Source organism: Sparus aurata, chromosome 13, assembly GCF_900880675.1.
Source record: "Sparus aurata chromosome 13, fSpaAur1.1, whole genome shotgun sequence".
In the NCBI taxonomy this organism is placed as follows: domain Eukaryota; kingdom Metazoa; phylum Chordata; class Actinopteri; order Spariformes; family Sparidae; genus Sparus; species Sparus aurata.
Window position 1 is genome coordinate 2,640,679 of NC_044199.1, and position 17,188 is coordinate 2,657,866.

General features: G+C 45.3%; 2 protein-coding genes and 1 non-coding gene across 3 annotated transcripts; 1 reads left to right on the forward strand and 2 right to left on the reverse strand.

Annotated features, from left to right (window-relative positions):
* Positions 1-44: 44 nt before the first annotated feature.
* Positions 45-10,722, reverse strand: dpp3 (dipeptidyl-peptidase 3). The gene is made up of 19 exons (XM_030437970.1): positions 10,552-10,722; positions 8,616-8,774; positions 8,313-8,457; positions 8,085-8,174; positions 6,663-6,800; positions 6,211-6,285; positions 5,893-5,983; positions 5,548-5,678; positions 4,983-5,113; positions 4,813-4,871; positions 4,294-4,488; positions 4,091-4,203; positions 3,896-3,988; positions 3,676-3,738; positions 3,443-3,567; positions 1,838-1,958; positions 1,345-1,524; positions 928-1,090; positions 45-840 (listed from the first exon to the last, which is right to left on the reverse strand). The coding sequence occupies exons 1-19, from the start codon at positions 10,719-10,721 to the stop codon at positions 698-700; spliced, it is 2,385 nt and encodes a 794-aa protein (XP_030293830.1). The 5' UTR covers position 10,722; the 3' UTR covers positions 45-697.
* On the forward strand, positions 10,579-10,660 carry trnas-gcu (transfer RNA serine (anticodon GCU)). The gene has a single exon. It is a non-coding gene; the product is annotated as a tRNA-Ser (tRNA).
* A 285-nt stretch (positions 10,723-11,007) lies between the features above and the next one.
* Positions 11,008-15,620, reverse strand: LOC115594144 (endosialin). Its single transcript, XM_030437971.1, has 2 exons — positions 14,632-15,620; positions 11,008-12,954 (listed from the first exon to the last, which is right to left on the reverse strand). Exons 1-2 carry the CDS (start codon positions 15,065-15,067, stop codon positions 11,216-11,218), a joined length of 2,175 nt encoding a protein of 724 aa, XP_030293831.1. The 5' UTR covers positions 15,068-15,620; the 3' UTR covers positions 11,008-11,215.
* Between the last annotated feature and the right edge of the window lie 1,568 nt (positions 15,621-17,188).

Consider the following 17,188-nt stretch of genomic DNA (forward strand, 5'->3'; position numbering starts at 1 on the left):
TGAAAGTTTCTTTGGTTCTGGTGAGAAAAAAAATATACTACTGAGATCTTATCAAACAAATTTTATTTGTGCAGATTAAACACATTTCTTGCGTACATCGTCTTTTGTAGGCCGTCGAGACACAGAACATTTTCACTCAAGCAATCCAAACTTCTTTACACCAAACCCGGCAAATATAAGTGTTATTATGCCTCACAGTCAACATTCAGCTGTCATGGCAGCTCGTTAACAGCTCTGACCTGTCAAATCATCGTTAACACCAAAACATTCAGCTTACTGGAAAAAGAAGGAACAATTTAAGTTTAAAAGTTGACTGTAAAAACTGATTCATGAACATCATTCAAAGCACAGACAGAATGTCATCATGAGCATTTTGCAAAGATTTTTCTGTTGTCCTGATTAAAAAATTAACTACAGTAACTTTTAGTCATTTTCTAACCATTCTCACTGACAGATGTTGGTTTCAAATGTGTGCGATATTAATCATCAGCTCATTGATTTGTATTGATCCAGTAATCAAAGGTAGACCTGATGTTGGACCGTGGCTGGTGTCTTTGGCAGATCTGTTCTCGTCTTATGGCTTTATCTGAAGTATGAAACTTTAATTTACTCTGTTCAGAAGTGCTTTCTAAAAAGGATTTGGATCATTTTGCAGTTGAATGTATTATTGAAGCCTCTGGAGCAGATCATCCGTCCATCAGCACCAGCAGGGGGCGTCTCTTCTGTTCATCTCCAGCAGGTCGGCCTCCAGCTGCTCTGCCTCGTCTTGGAAGCGCTCAGTGAAGGATTGGATCAAACCTGCTGCGCTGCCTTCGTATTCCACCAGCTCGACGCTGTCTCCTGGAAATCAGACGAGAAATAAATAAGTACAGGAGTCTACAACTGCCTCTACACCAAACATGAGCAGGTGCGGATGCAGGTACTCACCGCTGACTCTGGTGTTGGCCTGGACAAACATCTTACGAGCTTCCTTCCTCAGCAGTACCGTCTCGCGTAGACGCAGGAAGTTATGAGCACCGCTGTCACTGACGGTGGAGTAGCCGTCATAGAGAGCCCGGCCGCCTTCGACATCTGCGGTTGACTTGAGGACCTGCGAAATGGTGGAATCAGGTTAACAGTGTTCTCTGTAGAGCTTTTTACAATTCCTCTATTCAGAAACAAAGCCGAACAGCTACCATGGAGTCATAATTCCTTTATGCCATCTCAATGTGAAGAGGCAGACAGCAGACGGGTCGCTGGGTGATACAACGGAAACTCAGGCCTCGTCCACATGTCCACAAGTATATTTTTAAAACTATAAATGCAATATATATTCTCTGTGTAGTTTAGTATATTAGGACGTACCTGCAGTTTACACAGGAACCTGTGGATGGCGTTCTTGCCCACAGTGTGGATCTTGCTCCTGTCCAGTGTGATTCGAGCATCAGGCTTGCCGTCCTGTCCCGTCACCTCCTCCAGGCCCACCAGGCCCTCCCCGGCCTCCAGCAGAACACGCAGGATCACGAAACGAGCCTGCATGTGCGCCTGAGACACACACACACACACACACACACACATACATACAGTGTATACATCTCCTGACACTCGTATAAACACAGACAGACTTAATATAAGCTATATTATAAAACAACACAGACACATGAAGCCGAGCCAGTCGGGCTGTAAGAGACACAGGATTAATGGTCTGTATGTTGACTTGACTCGTAAACACTCGTCACCCGACACTATGTATCTCTCAAGCTCCATATAAATGAGAGTTATGATTCCTTATTCATATGGAGAACCATGTTGAATTGTAAAGTAAAGAGTGAAAAGGAAGATCAGTCGGAGAGAGTACCTGTCTCCAGCTCTTGCTCTCAGGTGTGTAGAACTCCAGGCCCAACAGTCCGGCTCTGACCATGCTGAGCCAGTTGACGTACACCACATCCTCAGCATCCTGGCCATCATGGCCAAAAATACTGGAACACACACGCAGACAAAGGTGATGGGGTTAACATGGTCATCAGCAGCCACACAGATCCCCACCCTCGTACTGGGGGCAGTTCAGAGTGGAGAAATTCTGAGGAAATTCTTCTAAGGAGTTATGATTTTTTTTCCTTAAAATGAAGACGAGATCCCGGTAAACAAAAATGTTATAAACAAAGCATGAAGGTGAGTGTGAACATCTGTTAGGAGGGAGGAGGAATTTTAAGAAGCGTTTTTAAGCAGAGGAAGGAGAAATTTCTCCAAACGCTGAATAATGATCAGTTATTGAAACTCTACAGTTTAGCTTTAGATCGTGTGGGGATAAAGTCACTGTTACAGGGTTCGTACACATTTTTCAAGGTCAAATTCAAGCACTTTTCAAGCACTTTTAAGGGTCATTTACACCATTTTCCAGCACCTTATCGCTGGGGTAAAATACATATCTACAGGAATATATATACTCATTATCACAATTATGTACATTGTATTATGCTGTAAACATCTAAAATGATGTTTCCTGATAGCAAAAACTTTAAGAAATTAAAATAGAACACAAAGTTTTATCCAAAAAAAGGGAAGCCACCTGGCGTTCTACAGGTACACTTGCACCGGGACAAAGAGAGACCTGAGAACACCCTGTAATTTTCTTTTTTGACATAAACTCTTATAAGCTGTTTGCTTATTCATCAAAGTTTATTAATATTGAACATGTCATCAGTCCAAATTGCATCAAATTCACCTTCTCCTCAGCCATCCTTCTCTATTCCTACCAGGCTGCATGTGTGACGACACACACACTGATTTTATTTCTTCTTGTAATAAGAAAAGTATCCAGTCTGATCCCAATGTTGCCAAGACACAGAGTTATAATGTCAAGCACTTTCAAGCACTTAAACTAAAATCCAAGCACTTTTCAGACCTTGAAAACAACATTGAAATTCAAGCACTTTCAAGGATTTCAAGCACCCATACGAACCCTGCTGTTAGTGTCCCTCTTCTTATACAACACTCCTCACTGGTGCGCTCAGTTTAAACTGGTTATACACAGACTAAGCCGGCCTCCTGAATCTTCCAGCAGCTACAAAAATCTACGAATGGAAAATAGCACTTTTCTAGTTTTTATTCTCCAAGTTTTTTGGCAAAAACAGCTCCAGCACAGGCAGCTGTCTGTTTACAAAAGCTTAAACAAAAATAGCTTCATGATGTCTAGAATAAGAACCACCATCAGCTCTTTGTCCTCGTTCTGTGACTGAGAGTGATGGAAGAGTAGCAGCTCATACCAGCGTCCATTCTGCAGCATGTTCTGTCTTTCTGGAGTAAATTACCATCTCAACTTCAAACTGTCGAGCAAAATAAGCTGACACTAAGAGATCCACTTCATAGGAGGTTTAAATAATATGAATATATGTAACATACATCTATGTTGAATTCACAGAGGCACTCAGTGAGTGTAGGTTACAGGAAACACATGACGTACCTGAGCACTTGGTTTTTGAGACACAGGTAGAGTCCGACACACTCGGCACGGCATTCTTCATAAGAGGAGGCGATCGTGGAGAATTTGCTGTCCCACGTCTCGCTGCCCCGATACCAACTGGACACCTGAAGACAAAGACACACACACACACACACACACACACACACACACACACCTTTAGTCTCTTTTACAAAACTGAACAGAGTTATAAACAGGTGTAGAAATAAACTCACTGGCTCTCCGGTCTCTGGATTGGTCACCTTGCTCTTGTCAAAGTTGAACTTGCCTTTGTCGTCCTGTTGGAGGAGATGAAACCAAATGAATCAAATAATATGAATCAGAAAATGAGTCACAATGTTTCCTGTGGGCACTTTAAGATGCTAAGCTATCAAGAAACTAGCAACAACAAGCTCTGAGCTGTTAGCCTAGCCACACTGAGAGTGTGTGACTGACCTGAACAAACAGTTTCCCACTTCCATGTCCCAGCAGCTCGTGGAGTCCAACCTGCACCTCGAAGGACGGCCCCTTCCACTTGATAAACAAATCCTACCGCAAGAACACACAAACACACAGAGGAATGTATAATTATGAAAGTGTGTGAGAGAGACAAGCGCTGGTTTGAAAGAGAGTTGTGAAGCTGCACGTTACCTTGTCCTCCTCCTCCAGGAAGGTGAGCTTTTCTTTCTGCGTAGCGTAGGCTACAGCTAGCACGTTGCCTAGCGACACGTTTTTAAAGCCCTCCGACTGTCTGATGTCGTCGTCTACACACAGAAACATTTCAAACTCAAGTGAACTGTGGTTTTTGATATAGAGTGTAGTTTAAACATTTGTCCATGTTTCAGTGTACATACAGTTGGGGATGTTGATGCCGGCTGGTATTCCGCTCCCAGCGAAGGTGAGAACATCCAGCGAGGTGAAGTCCGGTTTAAGGAACGTGTCCTTCTCAAACTCCCGGGGCCACGGCAGCTCGGGGAGCAAGACCTCCGCTGAGCCCACCAGTTTGGCAAAACGCTCACTCATGGCCTTGTTCACAACCGCGACGAAACCTAGAGGAGACAATTTATAGACAGAATGTTTCTACCAATTCTGAGGAAAAGACGGGAATGTTTCAATGAGCCATCCTTTTCCTAAACACGATGCAATCACTGCCAGAATTAAACCCCTGATGCAAAATGACCCACTGGAGTTAAAAGCTGCTGCTGCATCTGCTTAAGCAACGGTTTTAAGAAGCTCATTAACGCTGTTAATTTTCTCCCTTACTAGTCTTCAGGTGTGCACCACAGCAATAAAGCCTGCAGGGAACACAGCATCACAGCATGCAGGCCAATAAACACGTCAATATGGCTGTTGTTGATCACCGAGGTAGTTACCTTCAAACTCTCCTCTGGAGCCAAATGGGTCCCTGTAGCTCTCTATGAAACCTATATAACTGAGAGTAGAGAGCAGAGAGACGGGTTTAAGAGATTATTACAAAAGAGAAGTAGTCAAGCATAATGGAGGTGTGTTAACTTTATATATCACTCTGGTCCGGTGAACTCACCTCTCAACAATTGGTCCTTTGTCTTTGATCCAGTAGCGCGAGCCTTCTTTATGAGCGTCGACTGAGCCGAACGTGAAGCTGCGCCTGTACTCCTCCAGCATCTTCCTCTGGTTCTCATTGGCAGCGTACGCCTGAGTTCAGTATTTGGAAACAGAGCGAGAATTAAAAAAAAAAAAAAAAGGAAGTGTTACAGGACAATTGTTTTGAGATTATTGACCTTACGACATGGCCTCTACTCTCACCTTCCTCTTTTAATTACTCTTTACATTCACTTTAAAATGCAATTTTTACAAAGTATTCTGGTTTCAATGAGGATATACATCAGACTTCACGTGTTTTCTGTATGTTTTTGCTGTATAGGTTCCCATATTTCCCTGCTTGTTTGTTAAATCTTTATATTTTGAGTGCCTGGATGCATTTTTCAAAACAATTGTGGCACAATTTTCATTTTGATCCTCTGCTTTCTTTTACTTTTTGGTGGAGTTGTTCCTGCAGTGGTTCCAAGCGCCTAAAAGAATGCAAACTAAACGCTGACAGTATCCCACTCCGCATCCCTCGCACTCACCTCTGCTTGTTTGAGAGAGCAGCTGACTTTCTCCATGAGAGAAGCGTAGTCTCCCCTCTTCACAGTGAACTCTTTGTCTTCAAAACTGAAGCTGCCGCAGCAGGACTCGCATTCCCCGTCCACTGCGCAGTCTGTGAAACGGTAAATGTACATTTCATTGCTGTGTAGCATCAATAACAACATTAGTTACACAAACAAATCTCTGTACATCCATTTGTTTCATGTGCTGATAAATCTTCATGTTTTGAGTTCAGATGCATGCTAGATTCTTCATGCCAAATCTGTCACGAGTGCAATATGGTTTTACATCGTATGACGGTTCTTGTGTAAAACTGTCGTTCTGACCTTTCTGCACAGCTGAAGCCAAGCGCACCTCGTAGCAGGCTTTACCTCCGTTGTCCCTCTTGAACAGGCGGGTGTTGTAAGCAGACAGTTTCTAGAGAAAAGAACACAAAGAACACAGCCAAGAATCACAGAGTGAATCAGAATGAACAGCCATGAAACATCAAAACTTGTAGGAAGAGGTGGGAGAAGATAAAGAAAAATCAAGTGCAACAAGGGAGAGAATGAGGTGTCAGAATGGAGTCGAGGAACATTATTACAAGAGACTGGGTAAAGATCAATAAAGTGATAATATCCACTTTAGGTGCAAGTTCAGTTTACCTTTGAGTCAAGGAACTTCTGAGCCAGCTCAGCATCCTCCAGGCAGCAGTTTCCTGAGAAGTAGGTGGTAATTCCCTGATGACAAGAAAAAGCAGAAAAACTTCATGAGCCATGCGTTTTCTCACCGGGGTCACAGTTCTGGATCACCTGCAGTGACCTCTGGAAGTTTGGGGTTCAGTGGCCTCCTGCTGACACAAACCAGAGGAGTAATTGACTTTCTTTCTACTTGAACATTTATCTTACAAATGTAACACAATAATGAGAAAAAAAGGGGAGGAGGACAGGAAGAGCAACTCCAGTGGGATTCAGGATCAGAAACAGACACCGGCCAGAAAAAATAAATCCTTCCAGTTCAACTCCAAAACAAGCGCCAATGATGCACTAATGTCAGATCAAGTTATTACCGTTTGGTCAAAAACCTGAAACTTGTACTAAATGATGTAAGATCTCACCTTGTCACCCAGTCCCAGCTGTTTCTGTTTGTCTTCCAGGGAGAAGAGAGGACATGAGCAGCTGTCCCACAGAGCCTCCATCTCTGCAGGCTGCTCCTGGAAGGCCTGGCTGGCCTTCATCAGAGCTTCCAGCTTCTCCTGGACGGACAAACCACAAATGTTGACAGCTTAAAACATGCAGCAGCAGCAAGGGAGCATCACAGATCACATATCAGAGTTTCCCACAGTGTATTATAAACCTGGCGGCCCACAAAGCTTAAATTTCCCACCGCAAGGCTAAGCATCGTTTATTTATTTATTCAAAATAGGTTTGTGTACATCAGTAACAAAGTTGAAAACGCAATAGCGACATCTTATGGTCAACACGTGAACACGTGGCGGGTCTGAGGTCAGGTGTCTTTTGCATCACGTAACACCCCACAAACCACTGCTGCCGTCACTACACGCAAACTGGGCTACTTGTGATTGAACATAACGGGATGTCACAAAGAAAAGGCCAAAAAACGCTGGACAAGGCACAGAAGGTGAACCCGCTGGTTCACCTGTTGACCAGGTGAGAGGCGCGACGTTGGCTGAGCCGCGGGTCGATGAGGCAGCTTGCATGGATGTAGCATGGATGTAGCATGGATGTAGCATCCTTCTTCATCGTGCCGCGATGGGAAACATAGTGTGTACAGCGGGCGGCTGCACCTGACTAATGATGGTAAGTTTTTATTTGTTTGTTTTGAACTACGTGAAAATATTAACAATATTAAGTGCGCTAATTTCAAAGCGTTAGATAAGCTACAGAGGTAGCTGTTCTAATAAAGTCAGAGTTTCGGTTTCAGGTTTGTTTTGCTGAGTCTGTCGCAGCACGACTTACAGGCCAGATGTGCTAAACCACCATCACATCAGCATCAATCTGGCAGCAAGCAGAAGCAAATGTAAACTGCCACATTGTTTCAAATGTAAATATATGTCACTGATTATAATGAAATATCCAATAGTTAGCTTGCACTGTTTTCATGTTGTAGGCTTGTCAATCACTGCAGCATTCGAGCCAGTGATTAATATGGAGCATGAAGCCATAATTGCTGGTTGCTGGCTCATAAAGCACGAAACTGCCCTTCGTATAAATTAACTTTTAACACTGAATTAATGAAAGGCAGTATGGAACCACCTTAAATTATACTATGTCATGAGTCTGTTACCTTTAGAGCCCTGCCATCAGTCAGTTGCTGGCCTGTTTCAGGCCCCGTCACAAAAAAAAAACAAGCTTTGCCGCCGACGAGCCGCCTTTCCAACCTACCACCAGGCTTAGCAAGTTTTCTGGGGGAAACCCTGATATATAATATACTATCTTGCTAGTTCATTTGTTACACTAGTACATTAGAATATTCACATTTGCGTTTATGTGTCACCTGACACCAGAAGCCTTCTTACCTTTGGTAGATTTGGGATGAACTTGGTGTCTCCAAAGGACTTGTAGTTTCCCATGTTGGCATACAGACCAGCTGCATACACCAAGAAGGCCTTAATATCACACAAAAAGAAAAATATAGTAAAAATCTTTTTCACACAGCGTTTGACATAACCAACATCTCTACATGTTTGCGGTTGTAAAGTGTCAAGACAGCACCAAAACAAGCCAGAGACACAAACACTGCACACCTGGTACTCCTCAGCGCTGAGTCCAGCGGCTGTAGCGACCTGTTCCAGCTGTGCAGGCGTCTGCTTCCTGAAAATCTTCTGCAGCAACACAAAGATGTTTGCCGACTCCGGGGAAGTCTGCAGCAGCACTGCCAGACCACCATACCTAACACAGCATGTAGTTATTTGGTCAGCAGGGTTTCAGTTCCACAAGCTGAAACCTTTTTTAATCTTTAAAACATGGAGGAAGTGTCTTTTCACAGCAGTAAGTTCCTTCAACAATATTTGAACTGAATGTGCGACATCCTGAGATCAGCAACTTACCAAGCGGCGCGTGACAGGTAGTGGGCGTACATCTTCTCCTGAGGTGACAGCAAACGGAAGGCCTCGCCGCAGTCAAGCGCAGAGACACCAATGTCATTTGGGAGGTAGTACTGGGAGTCCACCATCTTTAGTCTGAGGTTTAACACTGACGATAAGGAACTGATCACAGGTAGGAGAGGGGAGGAGAAAGTGGGGACGGATAAAATAAATAGGAGAAATAAATGAGGTACAAAAAAGGAAGAGTGAATGTGACGAGAAAGAAAAGGTGGAAGAGAGAAATGAGGGAGGAGACACACATGAAAGAACAGAGGTTGCTGTGAGATTGGTAGAGCGTGGGATAAAGAGATAAAGTTAGAACTAACAGCATTTTACCGTGAGTTCCTGGAGGTATTTGCACACCTGTCTAAGCTTTCCGCAGGTTAATCAGCTTGTGAGCTGAACAAACACCAATACTCATTTACTGCAGGTAAACCACAGAACTGGCACTCTAATAATAAAAGTATTCTTAAACTCGACATAACTTTGATCTATTTCTACCCTCTCTTTTCTTATTTTACTTTGCTAAAACTGTCTTGAATTACGTCTTACAGTGTGAGTGTTATACTGGACCAGTATAATGACAATAAATCAAACTGAACTGAAGAAAGATGCTGATTTTTACCAAGTAAAACTGTTGTTTTCAGATTATACCAATGGGGTACTCATTAAAAAAGGGCTGCCACTAACTCATTATCTGTCAATTGATCTGTAGACAATTTCTACAATTATTTAGTCTTTCAACTAACAACCCCAAACATCAAAGATATAATTTAGTATGATATAAAACTAATAAAAAGCATCACAGCTTGTCTCACACGTGTAATTCATTCTCACAGATATTGAAAAAATTACATTGCTGTTGCTCAATTTAACAACTAATAATCATCAGAAGATTAATATTGATTAAATATTGTATTCTGTTGCATGCAAAAAGTAAAGTACGACTTTCATTTCCTTATTTTATGAATCATCTTTTAATCTTTTTACTGTTCTTAATCCATTTTGTATTTCTTCTGATGTGATGTTGTCTTTTTACAGTACTTCACCTCTATCTGCACTGCTTTAAATCTGAGTGTGCCTGTTAAAATATGACCATTTTGTGCTTTGCCCTCTTGTAAAAACCCACTAAATGCTTACTTATATAACAGGTACACAACATAGTAAAAGGTAGCAGGGGCTCGTCCCTGAACCTTGAACAGATATAACTGTCCATGGCACCGATTCAAGAGGAAACAGTTGAACAGAAGACAGTTTTTCTGTTTCACTTTCAATTAAAACACATATATGGGAACATTGTAAGCGCCTGTAAGTTGATAGCAGCATGTGAATGTAAGCGGAGCAGCCTACTAACAGCAGGACAACACGAAAACTGCGTGCAAGTAACTAAATACTGTAAAAACGTTTCGGATTCATGCTGCTACAAACAGCTAACTAACGTTAGCATGCTAAGAGCATTCACACACGCTGCCACAACTTCTGTAAGATAAACGTTAAGTCACACATACTACGAGTGCAAACCTCTGTGCATGATAGGCTATTATTTAGTATATTTCGAGAGGCGTTAAAGCCGAAACAAACTCAACAGCTTGTTACCTTATTTTCTGTAATAGCTCCGGTGAACGTCAAACTGCAGTCTCACGCTGGTGAACACTTCCTGTGTTCATTCAACGTTAAACCCGCCCCTCGACCAATCAGCGCTTAGAATCCGTGCTGGATTGAAACGCTAACCAATCACAAAGTAGCTGCACCGGACTTTTTTGGTGCATTTCACGTCCCAAAGTCCTGACTAACAAGAGATAAAACCACGACCTCTAAACGTGTAAAACGGGAACAATAGACCGTAACAACACAGACAAAATATTAATGTTAGAATGTGGAGGTGTGGATAAATAATTACCTATATTTTGAGACATGCATTTCACACGACGAGGTGGCCGAGTGGTTAAGGCGATGGACTGCTAATCCATTGTGCTCTGCACGCGTGGGTTCGAATCCCATCCTCGTCGGATCCCTTTTCCACAATCGGAGACATTTCCACATTATTTGGCTCCGGTACACTCTGTTCATTGTTAATAACGTGCAGGAGGTGGGGCACACTGCTGGAGCACGTGACAAGGTGACACACCAGCTAAGGTCGGACAGATTTACCCACTCAGCTGTCTCCTCCTCCTCCTCGACCCCTCCCCCTCCCCCCCATTCTTCTGAAAATTTGGCTTCAGAAAGTCACCAAAGTCTTCAATTTGCTTTCACACATATGGAACCATGAAACCACAACCACACATTCTTTCCACCCCTTTGGTTTGACATTATTTTCTCTAAAGCTATATAAGGCTAACAAACCACACAGTGTTTCATCAGTTTATTGGTTTTATTGAATTCTAAAAACATGATGAGAAAGTGAATTATTTACAAGGGTGTGCAACAGAAAGTATTACTTTTTCCTCGATGAATGGGGAGAGCCAGTCAGCTGTACTAAATCCAAATGATAAGAAAAAATGTTTAACAAACATCTGGGCGTTCAGTGCACGTGTGCGTGCGTACGTGTTTGTTTAGTTTAGCGTTCATGCTTGGGTTTTGCCGTCCCTCCTCTCAGGAGGCGTCGTGGGGAGTATCCAGCGATAGCAGTCTGAGAAGCTGAGGCTCTTGTCCACAGCACAGCTGGTGCAGTAGACGATCCCCAGAGCCAGCATCACTACGAGGAACACACACAGAGGCACCAGCAGGGCCACCAGCAGCCAGCTCTTATCATGCTTACGTTTACCGTCAGCAGATCCCTCTGCTGTGCCGCTGACATCCTCTGGACTGTCCGTCTCAAAGCCCTCCCTAGTCCCAGTGGCTGACCCCTTTCCACTCTCAGCTCCCACCCCATCACTGGCTCCTCTACCTCCTGTCTTAGCTTCTGCTTCGTTATCAATTTCATTACCTGTGCTGTCTCTTTGCGTCGGGGGTGGGGCTGTCTGGTATCGCCTTGGTGAGAGGGCATCCCACTGGTTCAGGTGGTTATCTGACCCGTGAGCCATGTCAGGTGAGAGCAAGTCAGGGGCTTCTGTCAGCCAGTCCACGTCAAAGTTAGTCTCAGCTTCAAAGTTTGGGTCCGGGGTGAAAGAGGAGGACCAGGGGATATCATGGTGCGGGTTCAAGTCTGGTATGTGGGCGGAGTCGCTGGGGTCAGGGGTCAGAGTGGAGTATTCTTCGTCGTCAGGTGACGGCTGGCAGGAGAGTCCGTCTGACTGCAGGTCGTAGCCGTTGTCGCAGTAACACTGGTATCCTCCCATGTAGTTGAGACACTGCTGCTGGCAGGGCGACTCCCCCACACACTCGTCCACATCCAGACACTCCCCCTCAGTGCCCGGCTGGTACCCGGGGTTACACAGACACGCGTAGGACCCCACTGTGTTCTCACAAGTGCCTTCACAAGTGCCTTCATCGAGGCACTCGTCCACGTCCGCACACTCACCCTCGTCATCCTGCTGGTACCCGGGGAAGCAGGTGCAGTGGAAGGTGCCTGGGATGTTGACGCACTGTTGCGGACAAGGTTGCTGTTGACACTCGTCTACGTCAGAACATCTGCGGCCATCTGGACCCATTTGGTACCCCGGGGGGCATGTGCAGCGGATCCCCCGTGATGTCTCCACACAGTCGTACTCACACCCCATCTCCACACAGACCTCCTTCATGTGGGGCTGGTCGGTGGGACCGGCGGAGTCAGAGGATAGTTCAGGGGAGTCAGTTTCGATCAGGGGATCCGGTCTGCAGCTGTAGCCGTCCTCATCTATCGTGAAGCCCTCAGAGCAGTAACAGTAGTAGTCTGTGTCTGTGTTCTGACAGAACTGCTCACATCCGTGGTCCCCGCTACACCAGTCCTGGTTCTTTGGAGCATCACTGGACGAGCAGAGCGGGGCGTCCCTGGACCAGCCCACCGTCTCGTCATCTCTCTCCATGCACAGCACCGTCTGCTCAGCTGGACCATCTGGATCCGAGCTGTCTGCCGGGCAGGGTACAGAAGCTACAGACCCGTAGGGCACGTGAGTCAGCAGGGTGCTGACAAGGTGAAACGGGGTGGTGTAGACAGCCGGGCCGCTTCCCTCGGCCTCCAGCGGCGGACACATGCCTTTGTAGTTGTACTGGCAGACGAACCCGTCCAGCGGGAGAGCGCAGGAGCCGTCCAGCCACTTGAAGTTGTCGCTGCTCTCCCGCCCGCTCTCAGAGGTGTGGACGGTCATGGCCACGCAGCGCGGCGCTGCACAGGTGCCGGGGGCGTCTTCACGGAGCCAGTTGGTGAACTGTCCATCCTGGTCTCCTGTTGGTTCAAAGACAAGGAACAAGTCAACGAAGAAGAAATTCAGTTTGATTCTTTTATGTTTTTAACTGCGATTTCTCTTCTAGTGATTAATTTTCAGATTGTTGTGACACGTTCGAAGATTTCTTTATGTGAATTTATATATTTGTATTTCCAACTAGCTGATGGAAAGAGTCCCTGCAGTCAGTCTACGTTGTGCGGTCATCCTGTTCATTGTTATCTTCTCCTGGTGTCTTTCTTGACACGACCACTAGGAGTCACCAAAGTCAGACATGTTCTGGTTCTGAACACACGGGCTTTAAAAACACTGAATTTATCTTTTTTTTTTTATTTATCTCATGTTTATGTTGCAGTAGTTTTCCAATGGTAAAATTTGGAACATTTTGGTTGTAGTTTTACAGATCAGTTCCCCTTTTATGTTCACTGTGGCAGGCCTGACACTGTGAGGCACATTCCCTATTAAATGTGAGTTGTACGAGCTGAAAACCTTTAGAAACTTAAAATTATTCGTCTGCTCTACTTGGTAATCTAGAGGTAATCGGTTTCCTTGAAGTGAAGTTACTTTGTCAGATTTTATAGTGTAGCAAAAACTAGAAAATGTAAAACAGATACAGCTGAAGGACCTGCATCATTATTGTACCTATGAATATAATCCACCAGTCATACAGATTCACTGCCGTACCTCCAGACTACAGAGCAGCTTCTTTTCATTCATCAGTTTGTAAAGTTTTTAGTTTTTTGTGTCTCATAGGGAACTAAAACTGGAGTTTTGTGACACAGTCACAGGACGTCATCTTTCCGAATGACACACTGATTCTATTCTACTTATTTGTTTTAAGTTTTGGGAGTGAAAAGGAAAGAAAACTCTAAATAAAACTTTTAGCTCAGTAAAACCCAAATTAGCCGCATTGCTACGCGAGGGATAAGTGAGAAAACATGTTTATTTTATAATCATGGTAAGCCAACTCTTTAAATCATGGCAGATGGAACAAAAGCAGCACGTAACTCTTGACAACGTAAAGTCTTTTTTTAACTGGATACCGTGGCAGACACTCCGAGTGATAAAAAGCCCATCTGGTTTTTAACAGGCGACGTTTGTGTAATGGCTAAATCAGGTTGAGGGGTGGCTGTGAGGTCAAGAAGGGGGACTGAACTTCCCCCTGTCGCGCCGGCTCCGTCTCTGCGAAACAAAAGAAGTTAATGTAATAACCATCCAGGAGGTGCAGGGAGGCGAGGCTGAGGGCCACACAGTTTGGTTGTAAATACGGATTCTGATTGATTTAATGAAAGTCTACTGTTGTGTCACAGATCCACAGATGTTTATTTTCTGTAAAGTTAATTCGGCCTGAATGCCAGTTTAGTTGTGTGTGTGTTGGGCTACAAACACTGCCAGAACCAATTTAGTCAAGTAGGTAATTAACTGAGAAATGGATCTTTAAACAGATTTAGCTGAAGTTACAGTGACTCAGACTTTTTCCATTAGATCACAGTCAGTGATCTGTAAAAGCAGACTGGTGGAGGGACGCCTGGATGTTTAATTGTCAGAATAACTGCACAGTCAGTCATGTACCTTTTCCCTAAATTGGGGCAGTTTGGTCTGACTCACTTCTTAAAATCAAATCAAATGTCTGATGTGGTGATGATGTCAATATGTGGAACAATGAAGGGAGACTTTGCCTGTGACCCAGACGAATCCTCTGAGCGGTCTGGTGGACGAACACTGGCGTGGAGGTCTGTGCAGCCCGATCCAGAGGCGAAGCCTGGACCTGGCACCCTGCGCCTCGATAGCCGACAGGAGCTCGTGGACCACACCCGCTGCCTCGTAGGTATGCATCGTTGCCAGGGTCCCACCTCGCTCCCTGCAGCTCCGCCCAGCCTCCCTGAAGGATCTCTTCTGGAGGAAGACGCTGTAGCATCCATCCTGGTGGCAGAGAGCGTCCCTCTCGGCCAGCTGAGCTCTGGCTGCTGGCTGCTCCCCCTCCGCCTCCTTCAGCCTCTGGCCGCCGCTTTCAGGAGCCAGACAGACCATCAGCAGCCACAGGACACACAGGAGACTCATGCTGCTGCAGCTGCTGCTGCTGCTGACGGTCTTTTTCATCCTCCACCAAGACATGAGGTCAAAACTAGGCCAACATTCAAATGAGTACCAGAACCTTACTGTCGGAATAAATAACCTGATGAAGGAAAGAACTCGTCTCTCAAACAAAACAGTTACTTTAACACTTGCAGCTTGCCAGACTTCTTGTAGTTTTCTGTCCCGTTAGTGGATTTAAATAAATTATAATGTCGAATTGACCTTTTATTTGGAGAAATCTGAGGCAGATAAAACCAAAACTGACATTAGATTTACCTCGAGTTGCTCAAGAACTTAGACAAACAGCCCTGCAGTGCAGAATCAGACAAACTCCATTCATACACAAACTGTCTAATTTCAACAGATCCTATATGAAACCAATAGAAACCAACACAGTCCAGTGGAATCCCCTAGTTGAGTCCAGCACAGTCCAAATTAAGGTCCAGAGGAGCACCAGTAGAGTCCAGGGTTCAGCTAAGTCCAGCAGAGTCCAATAGAGTCCATAAATGAGTCTGATGAGTTTCAGTGACAGAGCCGCTCTCCTGTATCTGATCCTGCTGGGGCTCGCTCGCCTCTGCAAAGTTGGCTTTCTGACTGAACCTCAGAAAGAGGGAGAGAGATGGGGGAGGGTGGAATGGGGGGGGGGGGGGGGGGGGAGGCTACGTAGAGGAAAAAGAATTGTGTGTTTTTGGAAGAGGGGGCTGGTGAAGTGTGTGAGTGTATAAGGGAAGGCTGGAGGGGCTGACGGGCCGGGGAGGGCTGCAGAGCTGAGAAACCCTCAGAGAGTTATGAAAACCATACGGCACCGTTCTGTCCCCCCATCTCGCCTATGGCTTCAGACGCACACACACACACACACACACACACACACACACACACGCACACACACATCCTTCAAGCGCTGCACAGCATCCACAGGAGTGGAAAGTGTTTGTCAGCTCTGTGAGATGCAGAGATCTCCTCCTCCTCCTCCTCCTCCTCCTCTCTTTTTTTCTCTTCCACCTTGAAAATGTCTCCTGTTTTCTCTCAGCCTCTCATTATTTTTGTCTCTTTGTCATCATTCTTTCCTGATCCCACTCTTTGCTCTCTTTTTCTGCCACACCAGCTACAATGAAAGCGTGTCAGTTTGGAGCAGTAATACCTGTTGACCTGTGCGTGCAGGAGTTCATTCTTACTCTCTTAAACAATAACTCCACATGGGCACAGATGTCGAGGCGTAAGTGCTCCTCAGTGTGTATGTGGCGACCACTCGGGGGCATATGGAGGAGAGGGAACAGGAAATGCCAGATGTGCATCAGCCTGACCTCTCGGTAGCTGAAGGGGAGCAGGGGTTTAGACTCGGGGTACCTCCGCCGCCGTCACATGATCCGTCCGCCATGAGCGAGGCGAGCTTTGATTTTTTCCAAAGAAAAATAAGGATAATTTTTCTTTTTCCCCACTTGTAACTGAAGCCAGTAGCTGTGATTCTGAGGGAGCCCTGATGTTGGACATTTTAAAGGACAAACAAATGGGCAAAGCATGTAAATCAAGGTCTGCCACACACACACACACACAAGCTGAATTATTGAACAATCTAAGCGGCGTAAGTAGAAAATTGCTCGGGCAAACAATAACCGTCCACATAAACACTCATCACGTTTTTCTCAGTGGAAAGCGTGACTTGCCACAACACTCTCTTTGGCAGCTTGATGTCATTATCGCACGCTGCAGATTTCGGCGGAACGGCTGTTTAACGCAAAATTAAAAGTGACAGCGACGTCTCGGCAGCTGTGGCTCCTCGGCACGGGGTGAGGAGATGGAAAAGTCTCGCTGCATCAGTTGTTGGACGCTTCAGAGTGCGGCGGTGCGTATGTTCTCTGTACGTACGGCAGATGAGTCGGCTGGCTCTGAGCTGTGTTGGTTTTGGCAGACAGAATATATACAGTATAACCGTTCAGCTGTCTTTTCCAGTTATGTAACGAGCGTCAGCAGCAGAGGGAGGACAAACATAAAACCTCAGGATCCTGGAGAACCTGAAGAGCCTTTCAGTCTTGTTCCCCCACCCCCTTCTCCTCCTCCTCCTGTCTTCTTCTGGGTTTCTTTTTCTTGGACTACCCCCATCCTCCTCTCTCTCCCTTCTCCTTATTATTCTTTCACCCCCCCCCTCCTCCTCTCTTGCTT

Excerpts from the sequence above, each read along its gene's own strand:
- dpp3 (XM_030437970.1), bottom strand. The coding sequence starts at position 10,721 with ATGAACAGAGTGTACCGGAGCCAAATAATGTGGAAATGTCTCCGATTG. Across the intron at positions 4,204-4,293 it reads CGGCATCAACATCCCCAACT|ACGACGACATCAGACAGTCG; the intron begins GTATGTACACTG and ends TTCTGTGTGTAG. Across the intron at positions 3,989-4,090 it reads TCCTGGAGGAGGAGGACAAG|GATTTGTTTATCAAGTGGAA; the intron begins GTAACGTGCAGC and ends TTCTTGCGGTAG.
- LOC115594144 (XM_030437971.1), bottom strand. The coding sequence starts at position 15,067 with ATGTCTTGGTGGAGGATGAAAAAGACCGTCAGCAGCAGCAGCAGCTGC. Across the intron at positions 12,955-14,631 it reads AGGATTCGTCTGGGTCACAG|GAGACCAGGATGGACAGTTC; the intron begins GCAAAGTCTCCC and ends TTGAACCAACAG.